Source organism: Orcinus orca, chromosome 11 (assembly GCF_937001465.1).
Source record: "Orcinus orca chromosome 11, mOrcOrc1.1, whole genome shotgun sequence".
NCBI classification, from domain to species: domain Eukaryota; kingdom Metazoa; phylum Chordata; class Mammalia; order Artiodactyla; family Delphinidae; genus Orcinus; species Orcinus orca.
The window spans coordinates 86,026,633-86,042,635 of record NC_064569.1 but is presented as its reverse complement, the minus strand read 5'-3'; the positions used below and the strand labels follow the sequence as shown (position 1 = coordinate 86,042,635).

At 37.5% G+C, this 16,003-nt stretch overlaps 1 protein-coding gene and 1 non-coding gene across 3 annotated transcripts in view; one reads left to right on the top strand and one right to left on the bottom strand.

Moving 5' to 3' along the window:
- The window catches only part of ALDH1L2 (aldehyde dehydrogenase 1 family member L2), a 56,011-nt gene that overhangs the window by 27,020 nt on the left and 12,988 nt on the right, over positions 1-16,003 (top strand). For both annotated transcript variants that reach the window (XR_007470342.1, XM_004269433.4), the window contains exons 11-19: positions 1,928-2,047; positions 2,632-2,759; positions 4,260-4,410; positions 6,604-6,674; positions 6,751-6,856; positions 12,733-12,820; positions 13,297-13,390; positions 14,552-14,651; positions 15,650-15,748. Coding sequence is in view for 1 of the 2 variants with exons in the window: in XM_004269433.4 (XP_004269481.2) it covers positions 1,928-2,047; positions 2,632-2,759; positions 4,260-4,410; positions 6,604-6,674; positions 6,751-6,856; positions 12,733-12,820; positions 13,297-13,390; positions 14,552-14,651; positions 15,650-15,748 (957 nt within the window). In the remaining variant the exon portion in view is untranslated. The remainder of the gene's footprint in view (positions 1-1,927; positions 2,048-2,631; positions 2,760-4,259; positions 4,411-6,603; positions 6,675-6,750; positions 6,857-12,732; positions 12,821-13,296; positions 13,391-14,551; positions 14,652-15,649; positions 15,749-16,003) is intronic.
- On the bottom strand, positions 512-584 carry TRNAG-GCC (transfer RNA glycine (anticodon GCC)). Its single transcript has one exon. It is a non-coding gene; the product is annotated as a tRNA-Gly (tRNA).

Genomic DNA, 16,003 nt, shown 5'->3' with positions numbered 1-16,003 from the left:
ACAGTCTCTTTCAGCACTATGAATATATCATCCTATTGCTTTCTGGCCTCCGTGGTTTCTGAGGATAAGTCATCTGTTAATTTCATTGAGGATCCCTTTTATGTGATGAGTTGCTCCTCCCTTGCGGCTTTCAAGATTCCCTCTTTGGCTCTTGACCATTTTTATATGATGTGTTTAAGATGGATCTCTGAGATTTTTCTACTTGGAGTTTATTGAGCTTCTCGGACGTGCAGACTAATGTTTTTCATCAAATTTGGGACATTTTCAGCCGTTATTTCTTCAAATATTCTTTCTGCCCCTCTCCTCTTCTCCACTCGTTCCTGGGACTCTCATTATGCATGTGTTGGTACATTTGATGGTGTCCTGCAGGCTTCTAAGGCTCTATTCATTTTTTTAAAATATTTATTTATTTTTAAAATTTATTTTGGCTGCGCTGGGTCTTCGTTGCGGCACGTGGGATCTTTAGTTGTGGCATGCGAACTCTTAGTTGCAGCATGCATGTGGGATCTAGCTCCCCAACCAGGGATTGAACCCGGGCCCCCTCCATTGGCAGTGCAGCATCTTACCCACTGGACCACCAGGGAAGTCCCTCTATTCATTTTTTAAATTCTTTTTCCTTCCTATTTTCAGACTGGATATCTCTATTGACCCATTGTCTGGCTTGCTAATTCTTTCTTCTGCCTGCTTGAATCTACTGTTGAACCTCTCCAGTGACTTGTAAAATTTCAGTTATTGCACATTGCTTTTTTTATGGCTGAGTAGTATTCCATTGTTTGTATGTATATGTATATATATATGCCACATCTTCTTTATCCATTCATCTGTTGATGGACATTTAGGTTGTTTCCATGTCTTGGCTATGTAAATAGTGCTGCTATGAACATTGGGGTGCGTGTATCTTCTCAAATTTAGAGTTTTGTCTGGATATATGCCCAGGAGTGGGATTGCTGGATCATATGGCAACTCTATTTTTAGTTTTTTAAGGAACCTCCATACCGTTTTCCATAGTGGCTGCACCAATATAATTCCCACCAACAGTGGAGGAGGGTTCCCTTTTCTCCACATCCTCTCCAGCATTTGTTATTTGTAGACTGTTTAATGATGGCCATTCTGACCCGTGTGAGGTGGTACCTGATTGTAGTTTTTATTTGTATTTCTCTACTTACTGGTGATGAGCAGCAAGCTACCCTCTTGCTATTTTTTGTTTCTTCTCTAGGCATCATCAATTTCTCTATGTAAAATAATTTCTGAAATCATTAAATTTCCTTTTTAATGCCTTCATTGATGTGTGATCTTATGCCAATAATGCTCTTTCACATATATAATTTTAATTATGTCTCTTAATAACTGTATGAAGCAGGTATATTATCCCCATTTTATTGTTGAAAAAACTGAGATTTATAGAGGTTAATGGACTAATCTAAATTCACTTGCCAGCTAATAGTAGAGAGTACAATTTAAGTAACACATATGTAAGAGAGGGAAAGTGAAAATGGGGAAGAACACTGGAAAGAAAACTTAAAATGGCACCAGTGTAAAAGGAAACTTATTGACAGGCAATTTCAAAACTTCGAATGACAGTAGTTGGTGCACTCCACAGATGTTGCCACTAGATGGTGGTGTTTCCATTATCTTGAGGTCCTCTGAGTCATATTTCATCTCTATGAGGAAGAAAACAGATCTTTATAAAGCTCCCCCTAGAGTACTTCGGTGATCCCAGAAGCTGACCTCCTGTCTCAATGGCCAATCTAAGCATCATGAGGCCTAAATATTACACATGCTTGTCTTTTCTGGACAGTCAGCACTAGAATCCCATTGACTTAACGCCTCCCTCTGCATTAGTGAATAAGCTTCTTTATTGCTATTTGGTATCAAATGCATACGCACAGAAATCCATTGAATCTATTAATATAATTCTCTCTCTTAGGTTTCAAAGGAGGTCAATGAAATGACAGTAAAAATGCCATATCAGTGCTTCATAAATGGACAGTTCACAGATGCCGATGATGGAAAGACTTATGACACCATCAACCCAACAGATGGATCTGTGAGTAATTTCTTAGCGTGTGTAGTGACCACCGATCATGGATTTTTTTCATCTATACACTGTTATAAAACAGTCTTAAAAAGTTACGTATTCTATTACTCTGACCCTGAGCACTTAATATAAATGTACCTCATGCCTTTCTTTCAACTATTCATTTCTGGTACTGGCTGTTGTTAACTACAGTAACCAACTTTAAAGAATGAATATTTATGATGAATTTAGATGGATCACTATACCTATACACATCAGAAGCACGATTCCCCATAAAGCTATATGTGTGAAAAAAAAATCTCAGACTTTGCAAGCTCGTGGTGAGAAATTCCGCTTCCCCAAGGCAAGAGAAGAAATACAGTTTTCTAAATGTGTCTTCTCATAGTGTAGTGTGACATGCGAAGTACTAAATTTTAGGCTCATAATTTTCATGTTAAAATTGTTTCTTTTTCTTTACTCTATTACTGGAAGTATTGATTTTCCATCATAAAAATTCTTTGAATTTTATAGTATAATAATGAATCCCAAGAAACATAATTGCATATCTCCATATATAGATAACCTAGAACCTATTTTTTCCTACCTTGAAATAGACGATATGCAAAGTATCCTATGCCTCTTTGGTGGATGTTGATAAAGCAGTGGCAGCAGCCAAAGATGCTTTTGAAAATGGTGAATGGGGAAGAATGAATGCACGAGAAAGAGGAATATTGATGTACAGGTACGATTTTTAAGGACACAGCCTGTGGCCTTTGGATACTGACTAGATTGCCAAGATTTTAAAATTTTCTTCAAAACATTCTAGCATGCACCTGTTATATAGCACATCTTTTGTTCCTTGCATCCTATAAAATCCGATATATATGAGTTCCTGATTTTTGTACTGTTGCTTGTTTCAGTCAGCGTCCCTGTACCAGAAGAAGTTTAGTAAAGGACTATGTATTTGTAAAGATGTGAGCAAAGTCAAGGGAATCCATCAAAGGATAATGAAGCACCCAGGCAGGGGTAGAACAGGGGGAAGGTGCTCTTACTCCAAGGCCTGAAGGGACAGAGGAAGGAGCTGTTACTAGAATCAGGTAAGATCTATAGCTGTAGGAGAAGACCACACTACAGCGGGTTTGGGTAGAGGGACGCAGCATCTGCTGGTCTACAGCCCATCGCTGAGGCAACCGGAGGATTCAAATCCCAGACCATTTTATCCTCCAGTTCGCCAGTCTCTTGGGGGTGCCTCCCACTGGCCCCTCATTAGCTATGCCCAGTGAGAGAGCACGGGAGCCAGTGATGTAGTCTATAAAGGTCATCCTCCAGGGATCACAGAGCAAGGTGGAGACGAGAGCACATGGAGAACATCCAGCACCCTGCTGTTTCCAAAGGGACATTTTAAGTCTACTTCATGTGTAGGGAGTAGAAGCAAGGGGGAAAAACACTAAGGCCTGGAAAGGGTATTATAAATCGGTAGCTGAGTATGCCAAGAGTAATCAGATTCGATCATAAATTCAGTTTTCTACTTACTAAAAGCCAAATAGCTGACTTTGTCCAAAGATTTCTTTGAACAGGATCTGAAAGAAACATTAGGGAGGAGGATTTCAAGCCTGACTTTGGAATGGTCCAAAAGGAACATCTCAGAACCACTAAAGGAAGGAAGGAAAACAAATGGAAGAGGTGAACACAAAAGATGAACTTGGACTATTTCATAGTCATTAGACAGTCCTGTACTTATCTTCCCAAAGAAACTAGACACCAAACAGAAACCTGTTGCAGTGTTTATCATTCACTCCATGTTTTTCTGTCTTTGTCCTTTTCATCTAGTGTTGGAAATATTTCTGTCCCAACCAGAAATCCTCAAGTGTTCCTGGGTTCTCTAGGAGTGTGGTTTGCCCCCTAACATCTCGCAGTATATTCATGAACTATCCACATTCCCACTGTTTTCTGTCATTGATCTCCTTGGATTACTGTGGCTCAATCACTATGTTACTGCTTATACATCTATGATGCAAATGATACAGACTTCCAACACCCTCTGCTTCTTCATTATAACTCTTAAAACAAATCATTAATGAAATTTTTTGTTGAATGTCTGTCTTCCCTACTAGACCATGTTCTCCATGAGGACAGAGACCTGGTTCATTTGTGTTCACCTCTGAGTTCTCAGCCCTTAGGATGATGCGTTAAATGCAGTAGAGACTCAATACTTGTTGAATGAATTTCTTTATGCATACAGACTAGCAGACCTACTGGAAGAGAACCAAGAAGAGCTGGCGACCATTGAAGCCCTTGATTCAGGGGCTGTCTACACCTTGGCTCTGAAGACTCACATTGGAATGTCTGTGCAAACATTCAGGTATTTTGCTGGCTGGTGTGACAAAATTCAAGTAAGTGCAAATGTTGTTTGTCTCCATGTAGGTCATTCCAAGAGGAAAAGGGACGAATGTTTATTAGTCTGTAAAGACACTTTGTCAGAGCCACCCTTATGTAGGTTTTCTCATCTTATCCTTATAACAATCATCTGAGGGAGGTGGATAGCTATTAACTCTTATTACAGGTGAGGAAATTGAGGCTTGAGGACGATGAATGACTTACCTATGGTCACATAGTAAGTAAACCATAGAGCTAGGATTTGAGCTCAAGATTTTCTGAACCTAAAATCTAATGCTCTTGAGAGCATCTAACAGTCTTGTTGGCATATAGAGAGAAGCCTGGTATCATGGAGGAATTGAAAACTCAAATACCTATAGAGGTCAGAGAGCTAACATAGATGGGCTATGCAGACTGGTTATAAGAACAAGATTTTAAAGACATGAGTTCAATAAAAATTTCCACTTCCTTTTTTCTACAAGAAAATAAATATTACATGTGTGATGATAAATGGCAACTATACGTGGCTTTGGTATTGGGATACAGAAGGGAAATAGGGCTTGCAGCAAACAAAAGAATGCATGCCACTCGTAGACTCATGGTAACCATTGAAGCACGAGCCATCACAGCCACATTCCCAGCAGCAAGGAGGAAGTGGGGAAGAGGGAGAAAGGTAAAGGACTTTAAAAAGCATTCCGATCCTCCTGTCCCTTGTGCTTACATCTCCCACTGGCTGTCTCTGCTGAGGAGACTGGGAAACATAATATTTTATCTGGGCACATTGCCGCCAACACCATTAATACAGAGTCAGAGAGAACTGGTTCCAAGCCTCAGCTTTGACACTTACCAGCTATTGTTGTTAAAGTTATTTACATCTCTGTGCCTTACTTTCCTCATCTGTAAAATGGTCACAATAATCCATACCTTGCAAGTTATGAGGATTAGAAACACGTGTTTATATACTACAGGATTAAAGTCTGCACCATAGTAGGTCTTGCACATAAATGTCGTTTTTATTATTGTTCAGCCACAAAATCATACATATGTAAGTATTTAGTAAGAGCAGTTCAAGTCCATCCTTCATCCTCAATTATGAAATCCAAATGGCTGTGAAGCCTGAAAATTGATTTGTTTGATTGGTTCAGACTCCTTTGGCGCCAAAACCTGACCTGAACCAAGATGAGTCTATAATCTCTATTCATATCACTTAGAGTGAATGTTCATATATTTCACTGAATAAATATTAATATGCTTGATTATGGGGGGCTTCCCCAGACCTTATTGGAGGTTATAGATATAATAACATTGTATAAGGTATATACATTATATTATGTTTCTAAAGTCAAAAAATTCTGAATCGCAAAACACACCTGGCCCCAAGGGTTTCAGATAAGAGACTGTACGCTTACTTGTGTTAGTAACAGCAATAATATTTTATGTGGCAAAACAGATGTATAGCTTCAGTTAAAAGACTACTGTCATGAATCAGTTGGGATCAGATTTGGCTGCGTATAATAGAAAACCCAACTAAGAAGTTTGTTTTTATCTCACTTTCAAGAGTCCAAAGCAGGCACTCAAGTCCAGTGTGTGAGATAAATATTCCTGCTCTTTCTTTGCCGGGGCGTCCTTATACCATATGATCTCTACCCTCATGGCTGCCTCTTGGTCTCATGATAACCACTGCAGTGCCAGCCTTTTTAGCAACATTCTGAGAAGGAAGAAGGAAAGAGTGAGAGTGAGGGGGAGAGTAAAAGAGCACTTGTCCAAGCTGAGTCAGCCTACTTTAAAGCGTGTTCCCCTTTCAGTGCTTTGTGCTTACGTCTTCCATTGGCCATCCCCATCTGCTGTGGAAACTGGGGAACGTAGTAGTTTATCCGGGCGCGTTGCCATTCCCATTATTAATATAGGGTTTCTGTTACTAAGAACGGAGGGGAGAATGGATATTGCTCAGGCAGTTAACCTTCTCTGCCATGCCAAGAAATTGGGAATGGAGGCGATTAAATTAGAATTATGGTTTTTTTTCTCCTGTGTCTCAGTTCTTTTGAGAAAGACATAGCAGTTCCTTTTTAGGTGTAGATGTATTTCTCATCAATTGAACACTGCTTTTTTAATATCAGCTAAGAAAAAGCAAGAGAGGCAGACGGAAAATGGATTCGTTAAGTTTAACCACTGAAATTAGTAAAATAGTATCAACCTTTTTCATTCTTTAGGGTTCTACAATTCCCATCAACCAGGCCCGTCCAAATCGCAATCTGACCTTCACCAGGAAGGAGCCACTGGGGTAAGACAAGGAGAGCGCTTCTGAGTGACTTGTGTTAGTTCGAGAGGACTGAGGATGTCTCTTTCTTCCCCGGCAGTGTCTGTGCTATTATCATCCCCTGGAACTACCCGCTGATGATGCTGGCGTGGAAGAGCGCCGCGTGCTTGGCAGCAGGCAACACTTTAGTGCTCAAGCCGGCGCAGGTAAGGCGCGCGGGGCAAGGTACAGCATCTCCTCCTCTCCCGTTTACTTAAAACCAGAGACGTACATTTACAAATATTATGTCTTTAAGCAAAAATGGGATCAAAAATCACAACATCATTTCATGTATCATGGGCATCTTTTCATATTAGTAAATATTCATTTTTAATAGCTACCCAGTGTATCCTATGAGGATTCCAAAATTTAGAACTTCCATGACAGTGGAAGCAGGCATAGTGTATGTCAGTGAAATCCATTAAATTTCTACAAACCAATTCAATTCTTGCAAAATGCCACATGCCCAGTAGTGATTTACAGTAGCTATGACATATCAAAAGAAAAAGGTTTTTGCAGGCATTCAAATTTTCATTATCAAAAATATTGTAAAGTTATGCAGGATAACTTTACATGCAAAAACTTTACATGCATGCAAAAGAATGTATATAATTGTGGCAGCTGTGTGGAAATATATACATGTGGAAAATGAGGAAATAATTTAAAAAATAATTCAGATGATAAGAGTTCTCAAAAACATCTTTTTAATGCTACAGTAGCTTTTCAAGAAAAAAATATGGTAGCCAACTTAACACCTGGCTGAGCATTTACTCCGGACAGTGCACATTGGTAGACATTCTGAGGTACCCAAGTTGTGGAGAAAACTTGGTCTCTATTCAAGAAGAGTTTACAGTTTGTTACTTATTAACTATTCTTTTATTTCTTCTTTTAGGATTTAAAAAAAATACAATTTTGTTTGTCATAACTACATAGTCATGTGACCACAGCCATCTTGTTTTCCTCATTAAAAACAATTTCAGTAAAAAAAACAGGTATACATTCAAAAATTTTTTTAATTCAAAAGATACCAAGAGGTAGATAGTGAAAAGTCTCCATCTTATTCCCCCAGCCCACCAATTTACCTCCCAGAGGCCACCAATGTTATTGTTATTTATTAGTTTCTTAGGTATTACAGAAATATTCTCTGTGTATACAAACATATTTTTTAAATTAAATGAATAAATAATTTAAAAAATATATTTTTTAACCAATTAAAAAACACACAGGAGGAGAAGGGGAAATGGGAAATTGCTAATCAACAGACATAAAGTTTCAATTATGCAAGATGAGTAAGTTCTAGAAATCTGCTACACATCATTTTGCCTGTAGCTAACTATACTGTATTGTACACTTAACAATTTAAGAGGGTAGATGTCATGTTAAGTGTTCTAACCATAATACAATACAAAATTAAAATAAAATAAAATAGTAGCATTCTATACATACTACCAAAGGGGGAAAAATAACTTAAAAAAAAAAAATTTATTGAGCACTTAGTATGTGCCACATGCTGTGTTAAGCACTTTTCCTTTAATTTTTAAAAATTTTAGAATATGTATGTATGTATGTATTTATTTATTTATGCCGTGCCAGGTCTTAGTTGCAGCATGCGGGATCTTTTATTTGCAGCATGCGGACTCTTAGTTGCGGCATGCATGCAGGGTCTAGTTCCCCAAATACAGATCGAACCCGGGCCCCCTGCATTGGGAGCTCGGAGTCTTACCCACTGGACCACCAGGGAAGTCCCCAAAACTTCTTCTTTTAAAACAGTTTCCGGTGTGTAGATAAACAATATTTTATTTAACCAATACCTAATTAATAGATATTGAGATTTTCCCATCTTTTTGCTGTTATAAACTATGTTGCAGTTAATAACCTTTTAAATATGGCATCATGCACAGGTGCAACTACCTTTATAGGGTGGTACGTTCCTAATAGCAGAATCCCTTAGTTAAAAGATACATGTGTTTGTGTGATAGCTGCTGGCTCATCCTTCCATGGGGATGGAACAGTTCACCAGCATTCTGTATAAGTGCTGTTTCTCCCAAGCAGCAACACTCATTAAACAGCAAGAAGCTAGTAAAGTGAAGAGAGAAGGTAGATAACCTAGCCCAGTGGTGCTCAATCCTGGCTGCACATTAGAATCATCTGGAGTTCTCTTTTTAAAATACTGATATCTGGGCCCCATTGGCAGAGATTCTAATTTAATTGGTCTGGGTCAGAGGCCAGGCATCGGTATTACTTAAAATCTTCACATTAGTTTCTAAGGTACAGTCAGGGTTGAGAACCACTATATGGCATCCAGAGAGAGTGCTAAGCATTGGAAAACCCTAGTGATTACATAGAATGTTCAAAATTTACAAACATGTATTGAGTGCCCACTGTTTGCCAGGCATATTATCAGTGACAAAGACATAAAATTTCTGTTCCTGTGGAAATTAGTCTAACTCTATCTGCAATTTAAAACTGATAGTTTAATGATTGATTATCATTTTAATCCTGAGAATGAAAGACCCAAAGTTGCCATTGTTATGTGGGAGGTATCTTTTTATTATGATATGAAACCATTGATAGTATTAAGGCCCTGTGGAAATGGCAGGAGGGCTGAATCAGTTGGCTTTCCCCCCTTGACCAGTAAGAAGTACAGATTCCCATGGTCTGAACTGGTCCAGGTCTGTCAGGCTCTAACATCTTTTTTAATTTAATATTTAATAATGACCTACTCGTGCCCAGAACACTGCTAAATGCTTTTGCATATATCATTTAAACCTATAATCCTGCCATAATATAAACCTATATTCCTGTTGGTTAGCCAAATGGAAGAAAATCAATAAAATGAAAAGGGATGAGATAAAGAGGAAACAATTTGTTTTATTTTATTTATTAATGGCATAAAATCTTTCTATTCTTACTTTAAAAATCTTATCACTAATTTAGGATAGTTTTTTAAAAAGTCTTTCTAATCATGATGACTTCATACTAAGGCATAATAATATACACTTTGGTCTAGGATTGTCTTTAACTATAGTAGGTATAAATCCACTATTTGAAATATCTTCTTGACAATTTCAAATATTTGGGCATTTGAAATTTCTTGTCAAGTCTAACTAGATTGCCATTTTTTTTAAACCTCACAATGTTATTGTCATGGACCTGTTACTAGAAGGAGGAAAAATGTTAACCCTGCTTTTTTCTTGTTGTTTACTTGTATTTGTTTAGTATTATTAGTATTATTTAGTAATATATTAGTATTATTTATTATTAGTAATATATTAGTATTATTTATTATGCAGTTTCTATGTAGATTCTTTTTAAGTCACTTGATCATTTATGAAGTTTGCATTAGTTAAAACAACAACATAGTCTATGAACCCATGCAACCTGGCCTGTAAACGTCAACACACGGCAATATTCTGAAAGCACAGGAGCAAGTGAGGAAACCACTGTTTTTCCCTTGGCCTTGTGAGCTCCTATTCTTTCCTAGGATACCACACGTACCTCTGTGACCAGTGACCATCTGACCTTCATTCAGACGGAGTGAGAGTACCATTATCCAGCCACATAATAAATGTTAGTTATGTTTGATTTATTTCACATCTTCTTCCGTTAAAATATACAAAATAAAATAGCTCTACTATTTTCTATTCACAGCTCAATTTTTGCCCATTCCATTTTTTGAGACCAAGGTAACCGAGTACTAATTTAAGACTTGATCAGCATTGCTTTTTAAGAGTGTAAAAATATGACTTTCATTTTGCTTCTGAGATATGCATTGCTGTAATAGATCTTTAAAATGAGATCCACAACTATACCAATTTTTTTGTAAAAAGAAAGGGAAAATAAGTATGTTTTCATTTGAGCAAAAAGAAACATACGAGGGATAAACCGGAGACTAATTAGGTTGATTAACTACAAGACTTGGGCAGGATGCGGTGGAAAGGACTGGGGGTGGGAGGTGGTTGGCCAGGAGAATGACACTTCTCTGAATGTGCTTTTGCATAGTCCTCACTTTGGGAAGCATGTTTCCCATACTCAACAAGACAGCAAATGAACAAATAAAGAAAAGAAACACAATCAACGTAGATGAGGCCAAAATCGAATACAAAAAAAATCAGTCAAGCCAAATTTCAAATGAACGACATCACCACGCCGAAGGGAGTGAGGAAGCACTCACCCGAGTAACTTGTGAATGACACTTGCACTCTATGTCCTCAGACTAGAGGCAAAAACACTGAAAATAAGTATTGAAGTTAGTAGGCTTCTTTTTCACAGGGACATGGCTTAATAATTCTCAAATTACTTTCTGTACATTTTAGGATTAAGCAAACAAGTAAATATATTGTGGATATTGGGAGCTATGCTTTTCACTGTTGAAGAGAGTTACAGATATGAACAGAAAGAAGGATAGAATGAGCCCTCAACCCACTGTTGAGAGGTCTTTATGGAAATTCCATTTCATAGGTACGACTGATTAAATCATTGGCTGTCGGTGATTGAACTCAAACTTCAGTCCCTCTCCCCTGGTTTGGGGCTGAAAGTTCCAACTCTCTAACCATGGCCCGATCTTTCTGGCTACAAAAACCCATCCTGAAGCTACCTAAGGGGCTCCCAGCTACCAGCCATTTCATTAACATATGGAAGGCATTTTTCATTTGAGATTCCAAGGTTTTAGGAACTCTGGGCCAGGACCCAGAGACAAAGACCAAATATATATTTCCCATTATATCACAGTTTTAAAATACTATTCTGCACTAAAAGAAACCTGGGCCTCTTGAAAAAATGGTTGGAACAGGGAAAATACAAGGTGTGCCTGGAACATCTTGTTGGGCCAAAAAGCAAGGAAATGCTCAAAGAATGATCGGGACATGTCAGAAAGGCAGAGGATCCACCCAGGATCCATCAGCCAAAGCTGGAACAATTTGAACATCAAAAGAATTAACAGTAGTAAAAGATTATAACCATTTGAATAAAGTAAGAATCCATGAGTTCACACTGATGTTAATTGATTAAATAGAAGGGAAAGCTCTTATAGTGGAAAGCCAACTAATGAATATATGTAGAAGGAATGATGGAATTAGAAAATCACCACTTAGCAACCATCATCATAATGATTGATTCAGGCAGGAATCATCAATGGATACTAAAACTAGTGGAAATTTGAGGAGTAACTGAATATTTAAATAGCCTCAAAGTAGCTCCCTAAAAAATATTTATTAACTACAAAGAGTAAAGTCTCAAAGTAGTTCCCTTTCTTTTTACAGTAACTTACAGTGATAAAACCTGGCAGATCACCTTTACCAAAGGATCAAAGTTAACCTTTCCAACATTGGGACTATTCAACAGCATGTTCCTCTTGATATGATGCACTGAGGAGAATTCAGCATCACTCCTGTGGTGTTCTTGCCAAAAGTGCATAACCTGAATCTAATCACGTGGAAACAGCAAATTCAGACAAAAGGACATTGTACAAAATAACTGGTCTGTTTTTATCGAAAACGTCAGTGTAATGAAATATAAAAGAAAACTCAGAACCTCTTTCAGAGGAAGGGGAACTATAGACGTGGTAACTAAATGCAATGCATGATCTTGGATTTTCTTTTTCTATAAAGCACATTATTGGGACCATTGGTGAAAACTGAAAAAGGAGTGTAAATTAGGTGTTCTAGCAGTTGTTAATTTCCTGATTTTGGTGATTGTATTGTGGTTATGTAAAAGAATCCTTTGTTTTTAAGAAATGTACACAAAAGTATTTAGAGGTAAAGGGACACATCAAATTTTACTTCTTAAACAGTTCAAAAAACATTGGGAGAGAGAAAGAGGATAAAGCAAACATAGTAAAATGTTAACATTTGAGGAACCTGGGTGATGGATACATAGGAATTGTTTGTACTATTTTTTGCAACTTTGCTGTAAGTCAGAAATTACGTCATAATAAAAGAAAAAATAAAATGAACTCTGGTACGGCCATAGCAGGAAAGCTGGGTGCTGATCTAAAGGACAGGACAGAATCTGAAGTAGGTAATTGCTGTCTGCTTCTGCTCAGGTCACGCCCTTGACTGCTTTGAAGTTTGCAGAGCTCTCTGTTAAAGCAGGCTTTCCAAAGGGGGTAATCAACATCATTCCAGGCTCAGGTAAGCCAGCAAGGACCCACTTTGCTGTAACTAATGAATGGTTCAAGGGTAGCTGAGTTTTCCCACTGGTGTTTTGTCCTGACTTATAACTATATTAAAACTAAATACAGTTTACCAAACAGTTAAGTATAAACATAATTACCATGTGCTAAAATCTGAAAGTGGAAATACAGTGGCAGATGAGTAGGGTGGGAGGGGTGGAAATTGTACAACATTGTAAAACCACCCTACGGTGGCCCATTTCATTTTTAAAAATGGCTTTGGAAGATTAAAATATCAAGGCATACCCATCTGTGGGGTACTGACGGTTGCATGGAGGATATTATTCAGATTTTTGTCACTTTGTTATTAGTACAGAAAGTGTAAAACTGAGATTTAAATGAGAGCTTAGAAATCTACTTCAATGAATTCAAAGCCACCTTTACCATAAGACCTCGATAATGTTTTAGTCTGTGTTTTATTCCATAATTCCACAGGTGGCATAGCAGGACAGCGCCTTTCTGAACATCCTGATATCCGGAAGCTCGGTTTCACTGGTTCCACTCTGATTGGCAAACAGATCATGAAGAGGTATTGGTTTTAGTGTGTTGATTTGCTAAAAATCCTGTAAAACCAGGTCTTTGGCTTTGTTTTTGCTTTTTTAAATACGGTGCTTTTGGAGGGAGAAAAATAACATGGAATTTAGAAGAGAAATCTTACCACAGTAGGGTATTGAAATGTTTGAATACAATAAAATACTTTCCAAAGTGTATAGCCCAGAGTCACCAAAACCAGAGTTGTACTGAAAGTTCTGATAGCTTTAACAATCATTAAGCACAAAACATTTTCAGTACTAAAGCTGGAGCCCAAATTGGTTTTGGAGCATAAGTAAGAAATTGAAAAGACATATAAAAGACAAATCAAATCTGGATTATTTATAAAATTAATTCCTAAAAAGCAGGAACATTAGTTCAGAAAAATGCAAACCATCTAAATGTCCAAAATATGGCAGTGGTTAAAGGTTGTTAATGTAATAGAATACTGTGCAGTCATGTAGAATTTTAATAACATTGGAGTGTTAAACGGTAAATAGAAAGAAAAATAAGGTATAAAATTGTATATATTGGGTAATCCTAACTATGTTAAATAAGACAAAGGCTGTGCTTGGATACAGACCAGAAATAAGTATATCAAAATTATAAAAAAAAAAAAAAAAAAAGTTGCCATTGAGCCATGGAGTGGAATTCTGTGATTTTTTTCCCTTCTTTCTGAATTTTAAAGAGTATTTTTAAAACACTTTAAATAACAATGCTTTTGCAAACAGGGAGAAATAAACAGTATACTTCTAAAAATTGATTTTTTTCCCCCGATGTGCCAGTAATCTGGTTAAAGGTTAAGTTCTTTGCCAGGTCTTTATGTAACCAAAATTCTTACACCTAAAGAATCTGAATTTACATATGATAATCTCTAATCACTTGACCACAGAATTTAAAAAGAAACCCGTTTCTATTACAAAAGATTTCTAATATTCACAAAGCTTACAGAATAGTGTAATGAACTCCTGTGTGCTCATCACCCAGCTTCAACTGTTATCACCATTCTACCATTCATGTTTTGTCTTTGAATAAGTTTCTTAATATTTCTGAGGCTCAGTTATATTTCCCATTGCTAAGTAGTAATTTATGGTTGAAGAAACAGAGAGAGAAACTGATAGACAAACTAAATGCTCATATTCCCTTTATTTTTCTCTAGCTGTGCTATGAGCAACTTGAAGAAAGTTTCCCTTGAACTTGGTGGCAAATCCCCACTTATAATATTCAGTGACTGTGAACTTGACAAGGCCGTACGAATGGTAAGAGTAGGTCAAGTCCACCTAACTAGGTGCCCACTTTGGAAACACATTCTACCTCCTTCTCATCAGGAACCTTAGAATGACACTTGGTTGGGGTGTTTTTTTTGGTTTTTTTTTTTTTACTTAATTAGTTAATTGATTTTATTTTTGGCTGCGATGAGTCTTCGTTGCTGCACATGGGCTTTCTCTAGTTGCGGTGAGCGCTACTTTCCTTGCGGTGTGCGGGCTTCTCATTGTGGTGGCTTCTCTTGTTGCGGAGCACAGGCTCTAGGTGTGTGGGCTTCAGTAGTTGTGGTGTGTGGGCTCAGTAGTTGTGGCTCACAGGCTCTATAGCACAGGCTCAGTAGTTGTGGTGCACGGGCCTAGTTGCTCCACGGCATGTGGGATCTTCCCGGACCAGGGCTCGAACCCATGTCCCCAAAATTGGCAGGCAGATTCTCAACCACTGCGCCACCAAGGAAGCCCAACGCTTGGTTCTATCTAATCATAAACAGAAACCATTCTCTTTATGTTTAGATTTGGGACTGCTCAGGGCACTTAATTTAAAAAAATAATGTCATTATAATTAAACGTGTTTTTGAAACTTGGAGGCCAGGTTTTTAAAACTGATGTAGAGATTTATAAACATTCATGATTTATTTAAACTGATGTAGAGATTTTTAAAAGCAAAATTTGGTATAGAAATATTACATTTAAATGTATAGAATAATCTAAATTTTCTTGCAACACAAAATCTGTTTTTATCACTGTCCTTCATGTTATGTACATTTTTTTTTAAGTACTCATGGACCAAAAGGGGGAAAGGAGAAGCAAAATTCCTAAAAATATCAAAACCAAGAACCTCCAAGCAACACTAACTTGGCCAAGGGCTTGTGTTTTTCTCTGTCTTCTCTGTGTTGTCTGCTGTCTTCCAATAACATCTAATTCTCAGTGTGTGCAATTTTACGGCAATCTTGACTTCCCAAGCAATAACAGTATTTTCTCTTTTGCTGCCGAAGGGCATGGGAGCAGTATTTTTCAACAAAGGAGAGAACTGTATTGCAGCTGGTCGGTTGTTTGTGGAAGAATCCATCCATGATGAATTTGTGACAAGAGTGGTAAGCGTCTTCAAATTTGCTCTGTGATTTGTATAGAAATTGCCTTTACTTTAAAAGTACTCCTGGGATTATTAATGATAGTTATGATAGTGATGATAGTGCTATGGTTATATTTTTTAAAAAGAACACAATCCTTATCTTTTAGAAGTAGTTTCTGACATATTTACAGATTAGACTATGATATCTGGACTTTGCTTCAAAATAATCCAAAAGGGAAGGAAGTAAGTGGGGGAATAAATTGGTCATGAGTTGGCA